The sequence below is a fragment of the Calypte anna genome, chromosome 3 (assembly GCF_003957555.1).
Source record: "Calypte anna isolate BGI_N300 chromosome 3, bCalAnn1_v1.p, whole genome shotgun sequence".
Taxonomy (NCBI): Eukaryota; Metazoa; Chordata; class Aves; order Apodiformes; family Trochilidae; genus Calypte; species Calypte anna.
Window position 1 is genome coordinate 102,655,472 of NC_044246.1, and position 27,614 is coordinate 102,683,085.

The 27,614-nt window shown below is 35.4% G+C and overlaps 1 protein-coding gene across 1 annotated transcript in view; it reads right to left on the reverse strand.

Annotated features, from left to right (window-relative positions):
- NBAS (NBAS subunit of NRZ tethering complex) overlaps positions 1–27,614 on the reverse strand; it is a 158,697-nt gene that overhangs the window by 40,751 nt on the left and 90,332 nt on the right. Inside the window, exons 41-46 of the mRNA XM_030447262.1 lie at positions 20,820–21,049; positions 14,070–14,180; positions 10,906–11,156; positions 8,880–9,214; positions 5,067–5,285; positions 4,675–4,877 (exon numbers count right to left, since the gene is read on the reverse strand). Coding sequence (XP_030303122.1) covers positions 4,675–4,877; positions 5,067–5,285; positions 8,880–9,214; positions 10,906–11,156; positions 14,070–14,180; positions 20,820–21,049 — 1,349 coding nt within the window. The remainder of the gene's footprint in view (positions 1–4,674; positions 4,878–5,066; positions 5,286–8,879; positions 9,215–10,905; positions 11,157–14,069; positions 14,181–20,819; positions 21,050–27,614) is intronic.

A 27,614-nucleotide genomic window follows, 5' to 3' on the forward strand; every position in this document is an offset into this window, starting at 1 on the left:
AGAAACAAATATAATTAATGAAGGATTAGTCTTCCACACAGATTATATGCTATTTTATGCATGTTTTGAACAACAGAATAGGATTCAATGTTTACCTCAAAACTCCTAGGTATGAGCCTGGGTTAATTATACCGATAAAGGCTTATTTTATTTCAGTTCAGCTTCAGAAAAGTGATGCATATTTAATCAAGTTCCTCAAGCACAATAAAGTACAAAGAATGCTTGAATGGAGAATAAATTAAATTCATCTAAAGCTTTAACCTAATCATGGTATTCATTGAAAATAATTACTATCTTCTTATTTCTCCAGCCTTATTTTCCTCTTTGTGCATCCTTTAAACATGGGGAAATAGGAAAATAATATATTGTTTGTATTATCATTAAAAGCTTGGGAAAAAAATCATAATGCGAAACCATTGTTTCCCTGAGAAATACAATGAATTATGGTAACCCAGCTACAAAATTACTCTATCACTTCTGCTCAAGTGAGATGAGACAGTAAAAGAAACACTGGTCATTAAGCAAGCACTCAAAATTTCACCAAGCCTTTGCTGCTCACTGCTTGCTGAATACAAAACTTGATGAAATATTACACTGATCTGGATACCTAATTTAAGAAGTTTAGGAGTTGCAACTGGAGGCCATAACTTCTTCTACAGACAAAGTGTCTTTCCTGGCTACGCATCCATGCACAAGTCTACAGTCACGCACCATGGAGTCTGTATCATGTGAGTGATCGTAAGTAATGGTTTAAAGCAAACCTTGGATAACTCTAACCAGACTACCATAATTTTCAAGATATTTCTGTTCTTTTTGCAGAATGTTTTATACTGAAAAGACACTTGATTTTTATTTTATAGTAACTGTTTCCATAAGTAAACAATGAAATACTGAATACTTGTCATAAAAAGTATGCAGATATGCTCTGCTGGGAAGATTGTACACATACCAACGTACAAGTTTCTACTTTGAATTTTGTATGTTAGAGTCAAGGGACATAAAATAGTTAACAGAGCTGGAAAATACTGGTCTTGAAACTACAATATTGGTATCTAATATTATGCAAATAACTGTATGTTATATTTAACAAGAAGTCTGTTCCTGAGAAGGTGTGAGAGAGATTGTGATATTGTATAGTGTTGAAAAATGAAGCCAAAAAGTAACTTAATCTTTCATAAAGGCAGTACTTTCTAATAGGATCCTCTGCAATACTCAGCAAGCATATTAGGAAGGAAAAGACATTTGGAAGTGTGTGAAGTTGTAAATTTAAAACTGAAAGACAGGATGTGTATCTTCAAAATAGTGATGGACTGATGGCTTAACTTTCAGGTCAATCACAGACACTACCATAAATTTTCACATCCATAAAGGTGTGTTTCACTTATGGTCACAATAACTTACAATTACATTCCACGTTACCACAGATGTAGAAAATCCAAATTCAGTGTTAAAACCTTAAAACTGCTACTTTGAAGGTTAATTGTCAAAGAATTGTTTTCCAACAAGAGTTTTCAAAACTATAGCATGAAAAACCCCACACTGTGTAAAGCATCAAATGTGTTGCAATGTTACATTTACTGAATAGGAGCTCACTTAAAACATTTTAATTTATGTTATAGTCTGACTTCAAAGTAACACCTGAAAGTATGACAGAGGTGCATCCAATTTTAATCTTAGCAACAACATCAATACCAGCACACTTAAAAGATGCCCAGCAAAAACTTTTAATTGCTCACTATAATTAGTGTGATGCTACTTTACATTATCCACTTAATGAACTTCACAATAGGGAGGATATTATTTCAAGTATTTTATTTTTTATTTTATGATAAATGTTTGTTCACTTTACCACTGTTGTAAACAAAATTTTCCAAAGTTATCCATTCAAGATACACAGAGATTTGAAATTAACTTCCCCACAAAGAAGAAAAAATGAAATTTCTACTGATCACATTAAGTCACATCACATATAAAACAAATTAATTTCTGATTTTATCTGAAGGCAACTAATTTTCCCATCTTTGTAACTAGTTTTCTCTACCAGAGAGACAGGCAACCCGTTCTTTACAGTAAAGTGCTGAATAGGAATTACTGGTCATGGTGTCTGCCCCAGAACTTGAAATCAACTTGCAGGCATTCCAGCCTTGCAATGCATATAAAAACCAAATAATTCAGTTCACAGAAAAATACTGGCAAGAAGCAGAGCAGAAAGAGAACTTATCTAAGTCTCTCATACTGTACATATTTATGAGACTCATTGCAGTTGAAATAACTGGAGTTCCTGAGCTTTATATCCAGATGCATTACACTTTTATTCTAGTTAGCGACAGCAAGACAGTGATTATGTAAAGCCAAATTTTTCTTCATCAAATGGAAAAACCCAGACAAGAAAGACAGTATTACTTATGTTGCTATGTAAAAGCTCTACCATCTCTGAGGATGCTATGAACATTCTTGAACTGAGTGACAAGAGAAATCAATTCTTTGCCAAGGAGGACTGCAGACAATTTGACAGACTGCTTTTCATCTGTGGCACTTAAATCAGCTGTAACATACACATACACATTGAAGAAAAGGCAGAGCCATAGATTATTTTCTATGCTAGACATCTTCCTCTGTTTCTGCTATGGGCATTCAGAAATCCTGCCCACATAAGTTTTCTGTATACCGAAGAACAAGATAAATTCTCAAAGTTGCATCTATCTAAACAAGTCTTAGAAGTGTTACACAGTGTCTAACAGCACCTAACAGTAAAGTAATCTATTGTACTTGTTGCATGTATCTCTTTGGAACATAAGCACTTCAGAAGAGAGTTAATAGTTAAATGAGAAATATCTGTTCATTAATTGTGGATGATGTAAAAACATGTTGCCCAACAACACCCCCTCATGGAAATAAAAAAGAGAAGAAAAAAATATTTCTACTGAAACCACTACGTTACATATACAGTAAAACTTCATTTTGAACATTCAGTCCATCAAAGACCCAGATGGGAAGAGGCAACAGGTAGCACTCAGCAACATTAAATCCAAGAGAGCTTCCTCAAATCAAAAAGATCCCTGATGCATTAATTTTACTTGACTGCAGAAAAAAAAGGCCAAAGTGAATAATTTCATGCCGCTCTGAAGGAGAAAGAGCATCACAGAGAAAAGGATTAAGAGCTCATTGCTATTCTGTCAATGACAGGAAAAAAACAAACCTCAGGCTCTCTTCCATCGTGGGAACACACATTCTGACAGGGATGTAAACGTAAAATCCTAGAATGTTATTCTCTGCTTGCTGTCTTGAGAATTTCACATGTCAGCTCTAGCCCAAAAGCAATAGAGACTGAGTGTGCTCTTTGGTTAAGTTGTTCTGACAGAGAATAACAAGACAGGCACATGGATTTCATCACACTAAGGCATGGGTCAGAATGCATTTAAGTCTCACATTATATGCAAGAAGAATTTTATAAGCACTACAACTACAAAAGCAGTCAAATTACAGAATTTTCAGAGTTGGAAGGGACCTTTAGAGATCATCTAGTCCAACTCTTCCATTAAAGCAGGATCACCTACAGTGCATCACACAGGACTGTATCCAGGCAGGTTTTTAATATCTCCAGAGAAGAGAACTCCACAGCCTCCCAGGGTAGCCTGTTCCAATGCCTTGTCACCCTCCCATTTTACCAAATCTTGAGAGGGTGTTATGAGTGTCAAGCTCAGCCTGAACTGAGCATTAAACAAAATCAAGGAATAGTCCTTTATTTCACTAAATGACCTTTCAAACAGCATGCTTTTCTTTCCTTTGTCTTTATCCACATACTCAGATATCCATAAGCAGGTATATTTAACATTTCTGTACTGCCAGAGATGGCTACATTCTCCCAAGTGCCAGACAAAATAACAGTTTCAGTCTCAAACTTCTGAGCAATAAGACATGAAGTATAGAGCCTGCAGCTAACCAAACAAGCAGGACTTGAATGCAGGACTCTTCTCTTTTGTCCAAGACATGTCCAAGACTCAACAGTGAAGAAATGAAAAAATGACTACAGTAGTTTAGAATGCTTCTCACAAATGTTAGAAGTGTAACTTGGAAGCAAGACTACAACGAACATATTCAACTAGAAAAGTATGGTATTGAAGATAATGAAGACTTTAAACAAACAAGACTAAGATGATCAGCATCAACACTATTTCACCTTCCTTTACTACCCAGGTCTTTCCCATATCTCAACAGAATTATCCAGGAATGTGATGTGGACACGTAAACTATGTGGAAGATACTTAATTTGCATTTTCTGTTGTCCTAGCACTTTCTCTGTAATTTTAAAGTAAGAAATTAACTCTGTTTGCTGGGGCAGCATGAACAGGGTGGTTATTTGGTTTGTGGCATGACAGGGAAAAGACGATTGCTGAGGTCTGGGGCTACAACTCCCAGAAAAAGATGAAGACTAATCCTTGCTTCTAGTACAGTGTGTGGGTTGCTTATAGCATGATGGCACAAATAGCAGCAAGAGACAGTAACAATGACACCACTGGAAGAGTTGAGCAAAACAATCCCCTTATAATCATAATTAATGAAACCAACAAAAACTCAACCCTACGTACCAACAAAATAACCAATCAAACATACAAAACCACAACACAAAAGAGAAGAAAGGTTTTTTGGACTTAATTCTGGAAGTGTACTTACCTTAATGTACATACAATTTTTTTAATAGCACAATCGACAATATCCTTGGTAGAAAGACCTAGATCTCCAACAGCCACTTGTAACAACTGTTGTATCATTTCAAGGGGCTGACCATCTATACACATAGCTACTGCTTGGTCATGGATTTTTTCTCTCTCTGACCTTGACAAATCATATAAATAGCCATACTTCTGTAGAGTATCCTGTAAACAGATGATTTTTGAACATTTGTCAGTTTACTCTTGATTTACGGGAAGGTATTAGTCAGAATTTTTATTTCTACAGAATTTTTTAACACCAGATTAACAAAATGAAAGCTACAAAACACATTAAAAATATGAAAGACTGGAGTCCATTACACTCAAAACAAGTACCTGATCAGTAGTCATTACCTGTTCACTTCTTTTCAAGAAAGTGATAAAACTATGAGTGAGTGTTCCCAGATGAGCAAGAGATTGCTGCAAGTGATTAAGAGTTTCTTCATAAGCAAGAGATAGATTTTCAGCATCTTCCAGGATATTTTCAGAATTTTTTTTTCTTGATTTCTCAGCAAGATGTTTGACTGCCTTAATAGCCTTTTTAGTCACTTCCATCCTGGCTTCAACTGGCAGCTGAAAAAGATTTGATATTTAATCGTTCATCACCTGTACACTGCTATTTGTATTACAGCAGTGCCTAGAGGTCAGGTAGGTCCACTGCTCTACAACACAGGATAAAACTAAATAATAAGAAACAACCTTATTTATTTAGAAAGGATCACCACCCCATTACTTTCTTTTGTTGAACTCTCCTTTATTGATGTTGATCAATGATTAGCACACAACTTCAAGATGCTGGCAACAGCTGCCCTCTTTGCATTATGCATCCCTGCCCACAAGATTCCCACACCCTAATGCCACCACTTCTCTGAACCCTCTGAAACCTCCTCTGAATCTCATCTTCAGGGTGGTAATTAATTTCTAATGGTTGCAAGAAAAGAATCTCCAAGTTCTCAGAGTAAAGGGCACCTTGTCACACCCTAGTCAGATGTCAGCATAAAGATATCAGTTGCCTTTCTCAAGTGCAAACTCCCCATTCATCTTCCAATTTAGATACATTCCCGACTACTTTGCCCAGTCAAGCATTGCTCATTCAACCACCTTTCTGATCAGCCACTGCCAGCCCAACTCCTCAGAAATTTAATTATCCTTCAATTATCAATACTACCTCTTTCCTCTCAGGTGTCCAATTACTAGTAGCACAAAAGGAGCAACAATGCAATTAGGAGCTACTGCATGCTCACACAATGTGAATGTGAACTATTTCTCTGCGTGACCAGAAGGAAAAATTCATAATAAAACAGATCTCCAGCTGCCCTTCCTTCTGCTCCATGCTGTAATTCTCATGACATTACACACAAATGAAGTGTTTCATCGTAAAACATGAGTTTTTAAAAATTTATGTAAAAATGTAAGTAAAAAGAAGAGGTCGTTGAAGGGGATCAGGCAGCACCTGTCTTACGAAGAAACTCTTTAATGTGAGGGTGGTGAGACACTGGAACAGGTTGCCCAGGAAAGTTCTGGGTGCCCCTTGTGGCAAGTGCTAAAGGCCAGGTTGGATGGGGCTTTGAGCAGGAGGTGTCCCTGCCTAGAACTAGATAATCTTTAAGGTTCCTTCCAACCCAAACCATTCTATTCTATGATTCTATGTCAAAGAACTTTTTTGGCTTTCTCAGTGAGAATGAGAAGATACAGAAGTCAGCACAAAATGCCTGGGTTATCATTCCCTTTTGTGCACATTCTGCTCACAAGTTCTTTTGTCATATCAATGGGCACAAAAGTAGCAGAGGTTTCCTATTGCTCTGCTGGCCCCATCACCTGCCTCGCCTCACTACTGTTGGATATACTAAAATAGTGGGGAGTATTCTGATGTCTAAGTTCCCATGTAGTGACAACAGCAGTGGTACCCAAGAACTTGAGTTCATGTAGTCTTCTACATTGATACTCAGCCTACCTCTCATTACCCCTCATCACTCAAGACTTTTCTTGATTATTTCTGACCAAGGTGGGCTTTTAGATGGAGGTGCTATTCCTCAAGGATAATGATGGAGTGCATTTCATTACCTCTTTGGACTATCCTCTCTCTCTCCTCTCCCTTTTCCCTTCTGAAATTTTTAGGAGGTCGGAAGGGGGTGGGGTGTCATTTTCTTTTTGCAAATAAGGAAGGAGCCAATCCAACTCTCAGTATTCACAAGGCACCTACTTGTACTATCTCACTTCAGGCTTCCCCTCAAGGTCCACTTGAAAGAGAAACACAGATTTGCTGTATGTGAGAAAACTCACCTGTCTCAGTGATAACCAGAGATTACTTTGTGGTACTGATCATGTTTTTTTGCACTCCTTTATGTATATTAAATACCAGTGCCTTCATGAAATACAGAAATGTGAATCTGTTGTGTACTTGAACATAGAAGTCACCTTGGAAATTCTGAATTAGAGATTAGAATAGTGATTCTATGACCAGTGCAGCCTCAAAACAGGGTAAAATTTTAAGTAAAAGGTACAAGTTAAAGGGCAGCTTTTATGCATGAGACAGTTTTCAGATCAAAGTGAGAGGACAGAGATCTGTGAGAAATGTTTTCAGGTTCTACAAGGTTCTAATTGTTCATTGTACACTTGAAAATTGGATGGGATCCTAAAACAAAACTAGTTGCAAGCTGCCTAAACAGATGTTTCATTCCCAAACAAGTGCAAGGGACACACTAAGTCAACTGATTTGACCAAATGTTTCAAACACTTCAGTATTTTTCATGGCCAAAAAGCTATCTGATTTCCACTACAAAGTTCTTCTTGGTCACCCACTACAATAACTCTTCCATCAATACTTCCTTCCTGCTACTACTATTCATCTTAAGAGTGTAGAGAAACTATTGCAATCCTGAACAGAAACAAAGAATTTGAAGTAAATAAGTTTCAAAACAGATACAGAGTGGAAGCTATCAACCCTCTCTCTGCATCATTCATCTGGAATAAATGAGAAAGAGTCTTGAGATGCCCCAAACATATTAACAGTAAAAATTTCAAGTAGTCACTAGGCAGCTATCATTTGTGAAGACAGTATTTCTTTCTCAGTAGAAAACAGTCATCCCCTGGCTACTTGAGTGCAGGGTCAGATCTGTCAGTCTTTATTAGCATGACAGATCAAAGCATAAATTTAGTTCAAAGCTTGGACAAAGCTTTTCACTTTCCCAGGAACAGCCTCTTCAAAATTTCTTTTTCAACAAATTCTGGTGTATATATATACAGGTGAGATGGGTTCCAATATATTTATAGTATCATGGAACACCAGAAGAATATTCAGAGATGAAACAAATGACACTTCACTTAAGGTGATGAATAAAAATTGTCCCTGCATGGGGACTGGGACTAGATGATCTTTAAGGTTCTTTCCAACCCTAGCCATTTTACTCTATGAAACACTTCTGAAAAATAAGCATCATCCAGAATAGAGAAGACAGAGACACAAAAAACTTAACAAAACATCTCTTCTGTGTTATCTTTTAAATTCAGGTTAATGAAGATATCTCAAGATCTTTTAATATGAAAATACCTAAGAAATCTCATCTCTTTCTTGTGCTTTGCTGTAAAGATAAATAAAAAAGCATGAGTAAAACATTATGTTAGAAATATCTGTATAAGCAAGTTTCACTGGCAAAAAAGAAGTTGCAAATCTGGTCATGTATGTTATGGGCATGAAAACACAGTCTTTCAATAACAAGCTTTTAGCCAGATGGAGATTATGACAGGGTTTATCATTTGTGTTTTGACAGTGCCTAGAAACCATATGCACTGGCACACAGCACTTCTCAGTGTTCATTCCTATTCAGAATGCAAAAGCCTCGTCCTAAACACAAGCCTGCAGCACAAATGAATTTTGGGATGAGCACAAGTAAAATAAATAAATACACAAGAATAGTATTTTCTCTGCTTAGCCAGTGACTTTGGGATTCCATTAGACACTTCTCTTATCCGCAAAGCTAAATCCTCTGAGTATGTCTTTCTTTATACTTGCAGTCAAAGAAAGAAGTGCTAGGAAGTGGAAAGGTAGGTTTATGAATTTCTCTTCAAAACTGTACAAAGAAAAAAAGTAAAAACTTGCTGAGACTTTCTCCTTGATTCAACTGTGCTTCACTTCAGGCTCGAAATTCTTCAAATATACCTGCTTACCTTTGTGACAGCTTTTGAAGAAAAGGTAATTTCATCAATAAAAGTGACAATATCATCTGGAGCAAGTCTATCCAAGTACTTCAAACACATATCATATGCATGTAGCCACTCATCCATGGTTTCTGGTGTTTTTTTAATGAGATGGTGATCACCGCTCCAAAAAAGTTTTGGTAACCAGACAGCATAAACAGAGCTTGATGACAGCATGCTGCCATCTTTTTTAGGAATTTTGGGAGCCAATTTGGAAATAGATAAGATATTTTGACTTGTAAGGATGGGTTCCAGTGTTTCCAGAGGGTTTTCATTTTCATCTGTTAGCTTTTTGTAATCAAGACCTATGGACAGAATCAGAAAAAGGTAAACAAAATAAAAGTTATTCATAGTTAAATTTACTCAAGCTCTACATTTATGTGTAAAACAATCAGTACTAAACCAGTATCTGCAGAAATGGAAGGAGTCTACTCCATCTTCTTTTACAATCATACATACTGACAAGAGTAGGGAGGAAGACAGATTTGTATAAAAGTAACACTCAGATTTTATGATGTCCTGATGCATGTGAAATCTCTCAGTCCCTAGAACATATTTTAATATTATATATCTATACAAACTAACAAAAACCCCAATAGAATTGTACTGTTTTGTTTTTTTTTTTAAAAGAAAGCCTAGAAAACCTAATGCACTTGCTTCTTTAGTTGAGTCTTCATTAATCAAAGAAAAAAAAACCCAAAAAGATGTATTCTAATCATGTAACAGTTGGCACTTACTACCTACCTCAGCAAAAATGCAAGGCACCACTAGTAAACTAAGGTCAACTAGAGACAGTCCATATACAGATTAATTTACTTGAGTATCTGTGTAACACAACTGTCCTGTTACTACTTCAGTTCCTATGGGAAGAAAATTCTTGCAAATTATTCTATCAACAGCAGGACTTTCTTCTCTGTGTATATATTTCCTAGACAAATGACTTTTACTACCATGTGTTTTGTCATAAATTAGGGCCTCTAACTTCTACAAGCACTTTGATTTTGTCCCTTGCCTACTGTCTATAGAAATTATGCTGGACACTGAGAATTTTAGGTAAAGGTACAATAAATATATTTATTTTTGTTACCATAGAAAGTGACAAATTGATGTAAGGTCCAAGGACTTTCTGTTTGAGCAAAATTTAAAAATAACTTTGAAGACAAACGGTAACTTCCTGAGAGATTTTTGTTTGAGAAGCACCAGAGAACTTGAACATTTAAACACATCAATGAGAACTGAAGGCAATCTCTCAAAAAAATTATTGCCTTTTTCTCTTCCCACAATATATTAATTCATATGCACAATCTCTTCAAATTCAGCAGCAAATGTAATATTTCATATGTGTGAGTTTATAGTATTGAACAACTAATTCAGCCCCACAGCAGGTAATCCCATACAGTGCCTATTTTTTTATCCTGAAACCAGAGTTGGAGTTACTCAACTGAAATTCAAGATCCTGTTACTACTTGACTAACAAGAAATCAAAACCAGTATTCAAAATATCAGCATGCTTTCCACCAGCTCATATTTATAGGCACTGACTGGTAATGTAAGAGGACAAATAATGTTTAATTCTGCAAAAACAAAAGGCAACATCAGAGATTAAAAAATCATCCTCGTTAAAATGAACCAAAAAACCTTAGTTCAGTTCTTTGAGCATATTAACTTCAAACTTGCAATATTAAAAATTATGTTCTAGGAGGTCTGTAATTTTTCCTTTAAAATTCACTGCAAACCACTGCTGATAACTTCAACTTGCCTCAGCAACAGAAACCTGGTTTAAAATATTATTTGCTCACTGTAATAGAATAAAATAAATTTCTGCAAGTAAAAAGAGGACATCAGTAACCTACTAAATTACTTGAATGCCAATTAAAAGCTCATCGAAAAAAAATACCTGAAGAATACAAGCTAGATAAGCATAATCATGTCAATACTCCAATAACAAAATAGTAAATACAGCTATGAAAAAAAAAAGAAAGAGGAACTCTTCTACCTGGTGCAACTGCTTTGAATTTTTTCAGGAGTCGGATATGTGTTTCAGGTTTGACAGGATGCTTCACCTCTTCTGAGCAACCACAGCTTTCAAGGAGTGTAAAATAATAAAGCAACCGCTGGTGATCTCTGCCTTCAATACTTGGGTAAACATATTTAACCATGTGGTCATGTAAGGCTTCAGGATTCGTTTTCAGTGTCTCAAAGAGACCAAGAGCTTGTGCTCTTTTTTCTATTTCCAGTGTTGATAACCTGCATTTAGAAAAATTTTGGTATTAAAGGCCTGGAGGTTCATTGAAAGACTTTTCAGCTGCACACATGGGAGATAGGATGATATTTTTCATTATTTAAGAGGTAAATTTCAACTTTTCAAGATATTTTGAAAGAGTAAATACTCTTCCATAAATATTTAGATAGCTGTTATCCTCCATAAGCATAAGCTAAAGTACTTTTGTATTTCCTGATCTTGTTATCTATTGACTTGGGCATGCAGATTAAGGTTAAGATTAAACACTGAATACTCCAGTGGGATTCAAAGCAGATTTCATGTCTCTAATTGTAGCTATATGTAAAAGTAGATACACGTCGAGAGCTTTTTGTACAGGAAGTCTTAAAAAAAAAACAAAACAAAAAACAACCAAACAAAAAAACAATCCAACAAATAAAATAAAAAACCAACCACCTTGTGTCTAAGACAACAGAAAATCTTACTCCTCCATTAGAAGCACTCCCAATCTATCACATTCTTTTTCTGTGTTAGATGAACACCTCTGCATGTTTTGAGAGCATTAGCACTGAAAATTGGCCCTTGCCCAACAGTGAATCAATCTGACATTCATATATTACATAAATATGCTTAGCATATTTAATTTGACAATTTTTTCAAGTTGCTTCTCCAGTTGTCATCTAAGAATTTATGAAAACATCAGCAAGTTGACATCAGCCAGTCTCACTATTTCAATAATTTTTTTTCTTTACCCTTCTGGAAAGAGTACTTTAGCTCTTTCACAGTATGAATTCAGGCACCTCCAGATGACTATATAAAAGACAGTTGAATTCAAGCAGTCATTTCTGCCTCACTTGGGATAAAAATGGGTACATAAGAAGGCAGTCTCACCTTAAGTTTTCACCTTCCCCAACTGAAAGCTTTACCTAAAATCTGAGAAAATAAGTTACCTATGGGTGACTACCATTTTGACTCTCCCTAGTCCATTCATATACCACATGTGGTAGTATGGTACACTTAGAAATCTGATGCCTTCTGATAAAATTCCATCTTCTTAAACCTTTCAGATTTATTTAATTAGTATTTCAACATTAATTTCTCCTACATACATATGCCACACATAATGTTTCTCTTTCATATCCAAGTATAATATACCTCGGTTTCATCCCTAAAGATTATTTTCTTGCAACAAATGCTAAAGTTCAAACTAGAGGTTATATGGACATTAAATTATATATACATGACTTATGTGTGTTTGCCATGTGTTTTTGGGGCATGAGGGTGAAGGTGTTAAGGAGTGTGGAAGGTTTATTATGCTCTTCAGGAAGATTCTGGAATAATATTGTGATGGGCAAAGATAAACAAACAGTGTACTTTATAGATTTTTGGTACGCAAATGTAAGCATATTATTCAAAAGACACAATTACATTTCCATTGAAAAAAACATAACTTTAATTCTAAGCCATTTTAAAAATTAAAAAACTAAAACTGAAATATACTGTAATGGCTATGTGCTGTCAATCAACTTTAAAATGAGATTATGACAGAAAAAAATCACGCTCAGCAACGTATTATGCCATTGTACATCAATTTTCAAGACTTTTTCGAATTTCATTAGGGAATAAGTTGTTACTTCGTACTTCAGTGGTTTCAGAATCCTACGAATACTAACTCATGAAGGACAAGACCAAAGATAAATTATAGAAAACTGTTGCAAAACACCTTAGGTAATATTCCATTCTCCTGAGATGACAGCTGGCTCTTTCACATTCATGCCAGTATTGCCATGTTTATACCCTGACTGTATTTTGTTTAAAGCACTAAATAATTTAGCAGCATCAAAATTTAGATGGTACAACTTCTCTGTTTTCTGGAGGAGGCTAAGAAAAATCTCAGAATGTTATTTCATCTTCTCAGATCTATGAGGCTTTGTTTTATTTATGCCTCATGTTTTAGAAAATATTTTTAATTCTTTTAAATAAATAATGTCAAAGAGAGGTACAAATACTGCTGCAAGCTAAAGCCACTTTCATAATTTAAAATTTGAAAGATTAAAAAAAAACTAGATTAATTTGGTCATGTCTGTCAGAATAGTAGATAAGTGGATAAGAGCTTCTGTATTACACAGGGGGCTCTACATCACTGTCACTCAAATGCACTACTCAGGTAAGTAACTTTGTCTTTCATCAAATGGGTTTATTCATTTTTTCAGTGGGCAAAAAGTACTTGTTTGACTGACAAGATGTCAAAGTGTGGCTGATATGTTTTCATTGTCTTTGGTGTTCTTGTTGTTTTGTTTTTTGTTGTATTTGTTTGTTGTTTTTTTTTAAAGAGGCCTGGAAATATACTCTAGAAGGAAAAAGAAAAGCATCAAGCCCCCTTATGTCCTGCATCAGTCCTGGGCCTGGTCTGCCATCATCCTGTAAACTAGAACAGTACAAAATAAATATTGTTTTTAAAAGGGGGTTCTATAAAAAAGTGAAATTGAAGCTAGTAGACAAATGGTAAGCACAGATATATTTATTTCCTCTGCTACTATGTATAAGCAAAAAAATAAATAGCAAAATGTTGTTTTAAAATAAATAATTAAATCAAAACTATCAAGCTTCAGGACATATTCCAAAGTACTGTAAAAATAACAAGAAGATAAGCTGCTACTGGAAGACAGCACCAAGCATTCAAAGCTGTGAAAACCTAAACACTAAACCCGAGTCCTAAGACACTTACAAGAGTAATAAAAAATACACCAACTTTTATCCTTGCTTGCAACACCTGATTTATTGGCTGGTTAAAAAAATATTACATCAAAAAGACAAAAAAAAAATCCCGAACTATTGCAACACAAAAAATATAAAAACACAAACCTATAGCACCAACATAATTGAATTCTCTCATAGGTAAGCACATCCTATGTATATTTGCAGGGAAAACAACTTACCCACTGTCAGTGAATAAAAATTCCAGATGGGTCATGTAAACTTCCCAAAGGGGAACCTTGTATCGCTGTGCCAAAGAAACAGCAATCTTGTAGACATTTTCTTCAAGTGTTCTTACAGAGGAGAGAAAGGAAAGAAAACAAGGGAATGTTACATTAAGCCCCTCAGACATGTAATGAAAATAAATATTTACATTAGAAAAGTAAGGATTTTTTTTGAAATTTTTTTATAAGCCAAGAAACTAGATACTGTTCACTAGTTTGAATCATAGTTAAGTAAAAGCAAAGAAGTGTCCTTCTGGCATTGGCTTATACTCAGTGATGCAATTGAAATAAAATACAAAAATACAAAAAAATCACCCCAAAACAAATAAACAAATAAAAACAAAACAAAACAAAAAAAAAACAACCAAAAAAACCAAACTACAGAAATATTCCGAAGATGGTCACCTGCTCCGCATACACTTCAATACTCAATGGTTTTCATTACATTTCAATCACACAGTGATAAAGGACACTATGTGTCACAAGTTACATTTATGTAATTCCAACAGCTATAGTATTTCAACACAGCGAGTATGTAGGTCCTCAAAGTTCTTCCTAGAAATTCATAGTGTCTTGGTTTGGGCCAGGATAGAGCTAATTTTCTCTCTTGTGAATAGAAATTCTCACTATCTGAAGGTTAAAATAAGGAGTGAAAATGTCCACATCCACGCTATAAATGGTCAAGAAATACTAAAATCTGGTCTTCTACTTCTGCATACCTTCAACATAAAAACAGTTAAGTGATGAGAACCTGAAGCTGACTTGATATTAATTTTTACTGATCTTCTGATGTTAGTAGGGCTAAAATGCACATACACAGGGTATTGGTTTTATGCTGGTGTAGGAGCAAAACAAAACGATTAAGTCTTATGCTAGGTTTTTGGATTTTGGTTTGCTTGGGGATTTTTTGTTTTTATTTTTGCTTTTTATTCCTTTTTTTTTTCTTCCCCACGATAATTCAAAGAGAAATGCTATCTCTTTACAATTACATCCTAATATAACCTTTTAGAAACAACTTTTTAAAAACTGTATGTAATGTGAATACTGCTGGCCACACCAGTTGTACTATTGTACAAATTTTTGTAATATTACAAAATGAAATTGCAACTGTCAGTTACTTAGTTTACAAAACTATACGAATATCACTCATCCACAGACTTGTGTTAATTCCATAAACTTCAATGACCTTGTCATTTTTACAACACCTCCCCTTAGATTCATTACATTGTTTTCAATGAGACTGGAGACAGTGTGTAGGGGGGAGACTCTGTGGAGCAATAATTTTTAATACATTGTCCATACTTTCATCGTTATTCATGTATGACAATAAGGGGAAAGTAGAAAAAAAAAAAACAATCAAAACCCTATGGATTAGAAAGTCCTTCCTCACAGTTCCTTTTTTTTTGTCACGTACAGATATAGTTGATTTATGTATCTTGATTTATGCTAAACAAGGCTCCAGAGCTGAAAACTATCATTTCATCTCCCCCTTAGGTGAGCAGCTGGCACATCCATTCACCTTAATTCTAGTTTTTACATGTTCAGTCCAACCTATCCATCACTACATTCCACTGTGGAATCACTACTCCACTGTGGGAGTTGCTACAGATATTGTAGAATTAAAGTGAGATACAGGATGCAGAGTAGGAGAGCAAAATGTCAAGAAAGAACATTATGCTGAATAATCTTCACCAGTATCAGAATAAGCTCTGCATTATACCTATTGTTCTATTAGATTGGAAAAAAAAACAAGCCACAACCCAACAAAACCAAAAAACCACAACAAAATAAACAAAACACCAAGACATGACACAAAAATGACCCCCTTCCCAAAAGCTAAAATCCCCAACCCTTTTGTAATCTCTTAGTTATGATAACCCCTGAAAAATACCAGGTATTTTACATGGAATAACATGCATGCAAATTAAAGGAGGCAGAGCATAAGCATTAAAATCAGAAGGAAAAAAAAATAAAATCTCCTATGCTATCCTGCTTCTTCTGTTCCAGCACTTTCCCTCTGATTTTCCAGAACAGCATGACAACCTGTACCAAACTTCTTGAAACTAGGCTCAGTACTTCAATGCAAACAGAACATTTTTTAATCAGCAAGCAGTGATGCATGTGCAAGATGATTATGATCTCAACTTTTTCAAAAATACTCAAAAACACTTTGATTATCAAAATCTTTTAGAGGCAGATGCTCTATGCTATTTTTCAACATTAAGGAGAAGACCCGTGACACCACCACACTGCAAATTCTGGATTAGTAGCCATATTTTGTGCAGGTTGCTATTCAGTACACAAAAGCAGAACATGTTTTTCTAACCAAGGATACACAACAGCTGTTGCCAAATCACAGCACATGTAAACTTAGATTCCTTTGCATTTGTCAGAAACCACTTTGCATACTGTCAACAAGGGGTTTACTACTGAATTATTAGTGTTTATTTCACTAAAGTGAGATTAATGAAAGAACTGCACAGTAAGTGTGCACCTGGCTAAGGAGAAGATAACAGGATATTTGGGGAAGGTACACAGGTGATGAGTTTAACAGCACTATTCTGCAGACTAGTCCTCAGCACTCATCTCAATACTTTCATCAATAAATTTTAAAAAAAGTTAAATTTATTATAAAATATAATAAATATTATAATTATTATAATATTATAATAATTATAATATTATAATAAATATCAATATAATATTGAAAGTACAATCTTTATGAATTATCGACTTAAAAGCAGTGCTGAAATGAATGATGAGCTACTCTGGAGGGAGGCCAGAGAAAGGCTGCAAAGAGGATGCACGGACTGGAGCACCACTTCTCTGAAGAAAGGCTGACAGAGCCAGGGCTGTACAGCTTAGAGAAGGCTCAGGGAAATTTCATCAATGAGTACAAATACCTGAAGGGAGGGTGCAAAGAGGATGGGCCTGGGCTCCTTCAGTGGTGGGCAGTGACAGGACAAGAGGCAAAGGGAACAAACTGAAACATAGGAGGTGAAAATCCATCTGCAGTTCTGCATCTAGCTCTGGAGTCCTCAGCACAAGAAAGACACAGATCTGTTGGAGCAGGTCCAGAAGAGGACCACAAAAATGATCAAAGGGACGGAGCACCTCTCCTACAAGGAGAAGCTTAGAGAGCTGGGGTTGTTGAGCCTGGAAAAAGGTCTGGAGAAGACTTCATTGCAGCCTTCATTACTTAAAGGAGGCCTATAAGAAAGGGGGCAGACATTTTAGCAGGGCTTGTTGCAGTAGGACAAGGGCCGATGGTTTTAAACTAAAAGAGGGTAAATTTAGATTGGACATAAATAAAAAATACTTTACTGTAAATGTGGTGAAACACTTGCACAGGTTGCCCAGAGAAGTGCTAGATGATCCATTCCTGGGAACATTCAAGGTCAGGTTATGACAGGGCTCTGAGCAACCTGATCTAGCTAAAGATATTCCTGCTGCTTATTGCAGGGGGCTTGGACTATATAACCACTGAAGGTTCTTTCCAACCCAAACTATCCTATGATTCTGTGATCTCCAGAGGTGCCTTCCAACCTAAACCATTCTGTGAGTCTGTGAAAGATGATTTGAATGTTTTAATTTCACAATAACTCATTCAATCATACAAATCAGGAATTGTTCCTGGAGCTACTGGGAGATGGCAATTTATAAGTCTCATTAAAATTCCACCTTAATAGTGGCTTGTGGTGACAGCATAAGGCAATGAAAGTTTAAAGAAATGATACCAGGTAAATGAAAAACAGTAACAAGCTATTCAATATCAAGATAATAATGACAAGACAAAAACAAGTAGGTGCCACACAATGGCAAATAAAAAAAATAGCCATTACATTGTAAGGGTACCTTCTAACATTCTTCTACACATCCTTTTTCATACCCAGCCCTAACTTCCTGCCTCTGTGAGCCTGAGAACTGCCAGAGAAAACCCCACTGAAGGCTGATGTGGAGTCACAGTTTGGATTTACCTCCTCTGTGCTGCAGCACCAAGACTGGTGCAAAATCAAGTACAGAAGCAGTTCTTGTGAACGGCTCTTATCCACCCCATGTGACAGCACCCATTTCCAAAATACCAACAAATACACCTGTGCAGTAGCACTCAGCTGGGATTTTACTATCTTCCAGCTCACAGAAGTAGATGGGGCAGCTCAGAGATATTTTTTTTCCTATCTCGTTCTCTAAATCCTCTGCTGTATCATATATGTGCATGTGTTCACTTACAATTGTCTACAACATTTTCTGCTGGCATCCAACAGCTACGCAGCATTAGAATCACCACTGGATTAATTCATACTAATGGGAAATGAGATCCAGTTTTCCAGTGGATCTCATTTATATAAATATATATATATATATATATTTTTTTTAATGAAATTGATCCAACTTGTGGAAATTAAATGAAGACTTAAGCTAGGAGTCTTGGCTTCCTCTCATGTTTGAAGGAGAATGGGATGGAAGGCTATGGCTCTTTGTAAAGTTCTGCTACAGCAATGCTCCAAGAAGAAAAAGCTTTTTCTACACTGGCAATGAAGCAGAACAGAATACCTAAATCACACACAGTGGTTCAGAAGCTAATGTCATCACTAAGAGCTGAAGTACATTTGATGTGGTTTTACACAGGACCTCCTGGTTTAGTCTTCCAGAAGGGACCTACCTCACCTGAATTAAAATCATCCTGAGAACCCAATAAGAACAAACTATGTTATGAAATGCAGAATGGTTGAAAATAGTCCAAAAAAATCTAAAATAGGTATTTCAGATCAGTGCTGTTACACAAGGAATGAATTGGTATTAAATCATTAACTTCTGATCTCAACATTTTAACAGAAGCAGTGATAGGCTGAAGAGCTCAGAATGGGTGAATGAAAAAAAAGGCATGCAAGAGCTGGTCTGGAGTAAAAAAAATCACTGAGAAAGCTTAGATACCATTGTTGGCCTGAAGATACAGGGAACTTCATCTTATTACTTAAGAATTCCCATACAGGCTTACTCTAGTGTCTCTAATTCCTTCCCAGATATGTTCTGGATTAATTTTTCCTTAATAAATTGTAGACTGTTTGAAAAGTAACCTTGATGATGTCTGAGGCATCCAGATCTTTAAATGTTTGATAAACAATACATAATAAGCTCTGATGAAAATACACCAAATATGGTAAATAAAATTGACAAACTATTTGTTAGAGCAGTTTTAGCAACCAAACTGCCCACTATAGTACAAAGCTGCTTTGTAAATAAGATACCTCTCTTCCAGGGTTTGTTCCTGCAACAAGCATTTCACAGAAGATTCAAAACATGAAGTACTTAATGCTAATTCTAAAGTAAGAAAAAATATGCTAAACAGTTATATTTAATTTGCACATTGTTTTCAATAGAAAATTCAGATTAAGAGTCAACTGAGAAGATTAAAGCAAGGAAGCTGCAAGCTGAACAAGTCTTTGCAAACACCTAATATGGTGCTACCACTCATCCCACATGCAATGAAACCTAATTTTTACTAATCCTTTAACATTGTTTTTCAATCTCTTCATATTGTAATGAACCTTCTCTTCATATTTATTTTAAGAAACACAGCATCTAAAGGACTCTTAGATAAGAATGTAAATAAGCATACTGCATCCAAAATATGTAACAGCAAGAAGGATTTTTTTTAATTGAATTAATTGAATTAATTGTTGTAGATAACCATCAAGATGCAACATTCACCTACTGGTATGTAAGATATGCCAGTGGACAGATTAAAAGAGTCTTTCAAGCTATTTTTATGAATGCAGTGCCAAAGTCCATGCAGGTATAGATTTTACAGATGGAAAACACCAGCTAGTTAGTGTTCAGAACCTGAGGTTATACTACTATTCTTACTCAGCATTTCATATCAACTTTTTTACTAACAAATTTCTATAGCTATGAGTAGCTATACAAGTGGAAACGTAAACATCTCTATATACTCTTCAAAAGCTTTACACACAGACTACTTTAAAATGAGTTTACAATTTTATTAAGCTATTGTACGGCATAGAACTCTTCCTATGACAATCTAGTAGCTATTCAACTGTGACTGTCTTCAAAATATACAGTATACTCATTTCTATTTCACAGCTAAAAGTACCCTTATTCATGTAAAGGTATTTTTAAAATTATAAGACAGTACTAAGCTGTATCTGTCTTTCCTATTTTAGGTAACTGAAAGATGAGACTAAATTATTTTAAATACCAGAACATGTGCAGTGAGGGGTTCAGTACTTCCAAAGTGGGAAAATATTGTGATATCATGTAGCTTTTACTAAATTATTTATAAATAATTTATTAATGTTTTTTTCTTTAAATTATTGTTCATTACAAACCTTGATTCATGGTCATATCATAATAGATTGCAAGGGCAAGTTTACAGGAGACGAAAGGAAGAGATCACACCTCCACCAATGCCTTCATTTTTCCCTGATTAATATTAGCAGTTAATAAACCAAACGTTATAGCTTCAATTAAAAGTTATTCATCCATTCATTTGAGCAACATTTCATTTAAGTGGAGTAGCTGAATAGAAAAGGTTCCATCAGTAGCAGCATCACAGCGTAAATATTTAAAGCCCTGGTAACTTAGCCCTTCTAAAGGTCAGTGCTACTTTAATTTACTTTCCTGATTTAAAGCTTAAAGTAATTCCATTTTAAAATACAGAAAATAAGCATAACAGACATTACTTACTCTGCCAATCCTAGTATCGTTTCCCTCTTGTATTGTCCATCTGCTGTAAACCTCTGCACATCCACTCCTTTACCAAGGCCTTGAAGAATCTGAGCTTGAGTGAAATCCAGTAGTCGTTCATTGTAGTAATGCAGCTGATCTATCAAAGCTGCAATTTCTTCAGGCCAGTCTGTGTCACCATACTCAGTAACATGCTTTGTGACCAGCTGAATCAAGTCTTTCGGATCAGCCTATAAAAATAATTCACAACAAACTAAAAAAACCAGCCCTGTAAATTTCTGCTAAAAACGTAATATTTTTTTTCTTGCAGAAAGAAGTGTTGGGTTTTCTTTCCATTTCTGAGAAGTTTTATGTACAAAAGAACTCCACATTTTCTGTACGGGCTATTTGACGTTATGACAAAATCTATCATTTTGGAATGTTATGGAATGTTTAACGTTATTCCATATGCTACAAGAATTCAAACAAAATTGCCTAACAAATTAACAGTAACAAGTACTTCACTATTACTGAGTATATTTATGTTTAAACCTCTCATCTTTATTAACACTGAACTAGGCAACTAAATGATCAAATACTTCAACAAAGAAAAAGTATCAAATCTCTCCTCAATTACAAAGTCTACAAATAAATTTATGCATGGAAACCTCAAAAGTCAGAATGGACACAACAATGTAAACTAGAGGTTTTTTTGTTACTGAATTTCTGATATACTTCTATTATTTAGAATTGATAAAAGGAACAGTTGGCTTAGCATTTAAGGTGTCAAGCACTGATAATTTTGAAGAACAAGTTTAAAAAATCTGCAAATTACACTCAAATGTACTGCCTACGCCCTTAAGCCTTCATATAATTAAATATTGATCATCCAAAAGTACAACAACCTTTGTTTACAGAATACCTTTGATCACATTTAAAACTTACTTTTTGCATTAGAAATTGTGTCTTGATTGCGTATTTATTTAACCCTAACATTCTGTAGGCAAAATCTCACACAGCAAAGCAACAGCTGAGACCATGAAACAAATACATTCTGCTTGTTCACAAAAAAGGAAAAGGAACATATATTGTAGAGTCCTCAATTATCTCAAGATGGAAAGAGGCTCTGTCTAGGCACCTCTACTTGAATACAGCTATGTGTGGTATGTCAGCACTCGGCACACTCAATACCTTGATTCCTCTCTTCCATGTTCCTGCAGCACAATACCCACAAGGAAGCACCATGACTTGTGCAGCATCCACTGAAGAAGTGCTGCCACTGGTGATGACAACTATTGCTGAAATATTTTCTAAGAGAAATAGCTGTGATCTTAGAAAAGTAGGGGTGTACTGGACAAATATACTTAGTTGTTATTACAGAACGATTAATGTTCTTAACTTGGGGTTCTAAATTAACAGAGAGTGCATAGCAGGGTAAAATCTGCACCAAATGTTTGAACCTTGAGGCATGCTTGAATTTTTCTGTAAGATCCATTTGAAATTGATATTTTTTTTCTTCTTTTCCTTTCGAATCTTAGCTGACAGGCTGCTCACCAAGTCATTTTAAACACTACAGGGCATCCTTTTTCCTCTCCACATGATAGTTTTCTGAAGCTCTCTGAACATTGCAAACACGTTGATTTTATAAACAAGGTTTAAAGGTTGCTTAGGAGATTGGTAAAAGAATGATAAAACCTCAGAGGAGATAGACAAGCAGAGCGTTGTCTCCACAATACAGCTCTATCAGCTGGAAATCAATCCACTGCTTATTATGCACCCTGATATATCATTTTAGGTAATACACAAGGCTGTGAGCATGGAGTCAGAACAAGATGAGGAAAGCTCTTTAACATAATTGCCTACATCCTCTGTACAGGCCACTGAGAAAGGCAGGGCTCTCTGACAAGCTATGAAGATAAATCTGCTCTCTTTTGTTAGGTTTCCTCTCTCTCCATCAGGAAGAGCAGAATCCAATGTCAGCACACTTCTTCCAGTACACAGCTCATGTGATTGTTCATAAAGTATACAAAGACCAGCTTGGAAGCACTTCTAAATGACTATGCCAGACTTCTTAAGACATGGCTTCTGAAAATGAAAATATAGCATTACTAGTGGATTTCCTGAACAGTGCATAATTTTTCACCTTGAGACAGAAGTGCATTTGACTATTTACAACAACTTAAAATTATACTAATTACTACGAGAGGTAGATTAAAATAATTTTTATTTTGTTCCACTGATGTTTTCAATGTGAAATGAATGCCTTAATGTGAAAATCCTTAAATGTAAAATTCCTTATAAAAAAATAATCTGTCACTTTACTTCCAATCATAATATTCTGACCAATTTAGCACTCCCTCAGATGACATCTACCACTAGGCCAACCTTAATTCCCCATGCATTACATTTCCATGAAAAGCATCTGGGTGCAATCTTTTCTGCTTATTCTTCAAAGGCTATTTAATTAGCTAAATCATTTTCCCCACTAGTGATTTTGCTAAATAATACCAACAAAGATGCAATAGTAAATGTGTGTTTCCACCAGGACTGCTCTCTATCAAATTGGCCAGTACAGTTGGTTTACAGTGTTTTGTACCTGAGCCTCCTCTGCCTTTTGTTTCCATTCTAGGTTGTAATAAAAAAAAAACACAAACAAAAACCTGCATCAAGGACCACTGTGTGATGCAGCAGTATCACAACAAATAATAAGTTTTAAAAAACCTCACAGCCTGCTTCATGCAGAGTATATATTGATACCTGATGTGAGAGTTTCTAGGTTTTCTTTATAAAAACCAATCTTTACCAAGTTACAGTTATTTGCAGAACTCATTTACTGGAATGACACACAGTTTTCCTTCTCTGAGTTTTGTTACCCTTCTATAGATTTAAAATGTTTTCTTATGTAATAGTGCTGCTTGTGCATTACTTATTAGGCACTCAATACAAGCTCAATGAGACAATATAAAAAGCTGAAGTGTTTGGTATCAAGTTGTATAGAATTTGTTTTCCATCATCTTAAGTATTCATTGTTTAACATCTTCACATTTTTAATACTACATTTTTTAAAAAGATAAGGACAAGAATTTCTATATCCATTAGATACCTAACTAGATACTACAACTATTAAAAACTATACATCAATTAGACATGATGCTTGTTCTAACAAACACTAATAAAGAAAGATCATTATATTTAAAAATGTCTTAGCAGTTTTTAATTGAAAAGACCATAATAATTAGCTAGTGGTAGTAGCTGGCAAGAAAGAAAATTAGGAAAATCAGTAAAGGCTGACTCTTACATCACCATTCACAGGCTTTACAAATTCCTTGCCTTTCTTAAAATTGTAATAGGCACTTAAGAAAAAAAAAACCTCCATAGTAATTTGTGTAAATACAAATGAACTTTGACAGGTAAGATTATTAAGAAGTCATATTTAACTTTTTCTCTTTCTAATATTATCTGTCAAAAAGTACACGGGAAAAAATCCCCGACTGTAACTACATTTTTATCTTTGATGGTTTTCAGAGTCTTTAAGACACTTACAAATCCTGCCTAGGTGCACAATTCTTTCTGCTTTGCCAGGTGTATCTCCTCCTTACTTCTAGACAGACATCTGAACAAAACTTCCCTTCCCTTATCAGGGAAGCCTTGTGAAGCCCTTCAGAACCTGCATGTCACTATGGTATTATAAAAGCAACACTGGTTTTAAAAAGAGATAAGTTCTGATCTTGGAATTTCTTTATCCTGATCCCTAAAGTAAACTTCAATTCAATTTTATTTTGTTTCCTGGGTAATTGCTATTTCTTTTTTCTTTCAAATCTCTTTAGAAGACTTAACTCTGTAATACATATCAGGGAAAGAAAATAATCTGAGCCTGTTCTTCTTCTCAGGAAGCAGCAACAATTTTACAGCTATACTAATAGGTAGAAGTAATAAAAAGCTCTACATAAAACCCATTGTTGAAATATTATTCGATCACTGTGAGGTGATTTAGTTGGTTTACTTATTTTTAAGACTATTTCCATTTATTCTAAAAAAGGAATATTCTTTCATTTATTTTTTTTAACGTAAATGATCTTCAGACTGTAATACAAAAATGGTGAGGAACACTGATGAGAAAAGCTGCTTAAATCATAGAGGTTAATCCACTTGTAATCTCCCAGAATACATAACTGATGTTGTGGAGGTTTCTCGATATGAGTCACAGAACATTTCCATCATCTTTGAGCTGCAGACTATTTGTAATCATCAAAAGCTGCAACCACAGTGAACACAGGAATTTGAATGGGAAGGCACAGGATGTGTTAGTTTTGTCCAGATCCTTGTAACATCAGATTTGTTCTAAACCAGCTTAAGTTGTCCAGAGAAAAAGATGGAAGATAAATACACCAAGCAAAATCTTAACGGTTAGCAAAACCAGGAGATGACAGGACATGTGTTAAGTAAGAGATACCAGGGAACAAAGTGTAAAATTCCTGCTAGACACAGGTGCATTTTGGTCACTATACTGCCTCTAGTGGCTGCACTTGTAAAGAAAGCAAACTACACCTCTGGAATGCACTTTTATTTCAGAGAGGAGAACCCTGTCTAATCTCTACCAACTGCAACAATCCCTGTAGCAAGAGATTCAATGCGCTATAAATTTGATGGAAGGGGAGGCAGGAATAAAAGAAAAAGAGAAGAGTAAAGAGAAGCATGTATAGGCAACACTTTTCCTCACATACCAAAGAAGGAAAAAGAAGTTTACAAGAAAGTAGTTCACTCAAGAAGTAAATCCATTACTCATAGGACAATTTTTCATTGATCAAATTAATGACACTTGCCATCAACTGAGTCTGTTGTCTTGTTCCAAGGCAGCATCACCTTGGATATGGAATCACATGAATCTGGGGAGGCCTACCTCTCAGATCATAGCTGTCTAACATTTCAACTACTAAAAGCCAAAGCTAGTGTATGGCTGAGAAGGAAGATCAGGATGTTACAGAAATAAAACATGTAATGTCACATCACTCAAGACAAGTTTCAGTATCCCTGTATTTTGACTTCCCACTGCTGCAGCTGTTTATATTGTTGGGTGACAACATTGATTTGTACTGGATCAGCTTTCCAACTATTTCTTAAATGAATACAGGAAGCAGTAAGTGAGAAATCACTCCAACTTAACATATGATCAGAGAACTGGAGCACCTGACATACGAGGAGAAGCTAAGACTGGGTTTGTTCAGCCTTGAGAAGAAAAGGCTTAGGGGAGACCTTATTACAATGTTCCAGAACCTAAGGGGCAGCTACAAAGAAGATGTATTTACATCCCTATTTACAAGGAGTCACATGGACAAGACAGGGGGCAATGGGCACAAGTTGCTCCTGGAAAGATTCTGTTTGAAGACAAGAGGAAGATTTTTCACTCTAAGGACAGTCAGACATTTGAATGGCCTCCTGGGGGAAGTAGCAAATTCCCCCAACTTGGAAAGTTTTAAGTCCAAGCTCTGCAGGGTTCTGGTATATAAAAATATAAGCAATAATAAGGACTGGAGCAGATGATCCTTGAGGTCCTGTCAACCTGACATTCTATGATTCTATAGTATGAGGATACCTACTAGGATACCTTTCATAAGCTACAAAGTGCATCAGAATAAAGTTGCACAAAGAAAAAATGCAAGTGGAGTGAGATGAGGCGAGATGAGATGATGAGATGAGTAATACATCCTCAATTATCAAACCTACAGATAGGTGTTACACATTCAGGCAGTATTAGAAGTTTTCTAGTTCAGATTTATAATCTTAAGTGGTCTATCGAATTTTTGTAACATATGCCAATGTCCTGAGTATATTTAGATATAAGGATTATATAAGGATTTTTGAGCCTGTTCATGCTCTTAAAACTGTTTGTCACTAGAGTATCATACATGGGTGATGCAAACAAGTATTTTCCTACTGTATTCAGAAACACAGGTCTGGAATCTGCAGATGCAGAAATGCAGCTGTGCACTCAAATCCCTAGCTTCCTTTTTCATCTTCACTATAGATTTCATCCATACTTCTCTTTTTTCCAAGAACTAAAACTGGAGGTTTTCAATTTTCATTCCAAAAGAGTGGCTGTATGAAACAAATGCTCCTGGATCACACTTTAAAGCCAGTAGTACCATTAGCTCTCTCTTAAAAGTGGCCAAGTTTAAAACACTGCCATACTTTCATGTTATATAGACACAACTTAAATATGTTGTACAAAATGCAGATTACACACACGGCTGAGGGCTTCTGCTTAGGGGTTTACAGCTGGTCCTAACTTAAAAGGTTTATTTGAGTTTACAGGGCAAGTAGTGAAAAGAAAACTCATGCTTTTACAGTGAAATTAGGATAACCTAATAGAAAAATTAAAAAGTCACAGCCAAAACCATAAGGCTGATGAATTGAAAAATAGGAAAAAACAAGTAAACATTTTGTAAATTAGCACTTGCCATTGAAATGAAACTGCAACTAATTAACTTTATTTGCCAAGTTCTGCTTTCTTCCAAAATCAGGCCATAAGGATCTATGATAACAATTCAAATTGTAAACATTTCATGTCAACATTCTTTGTGAAGAGAAATATGCTTAGAATACACAATCTAAAAAAGCATGGAAAAATATCCTTTTTAAAAACTGGAGTCTAATAAGAATAAAACATCTCTTTGTATGAGAAACAACAGCTAGAACTATCAGAATACTTCAAGCTGGGAAGGAAAAGCAGTTAACAAATTTAATTCCAGCTATACAATTTGCTTTAATGTCTAACAGCCATCCATCACAAAATTAAACTATAGTTAACCCAGGTAT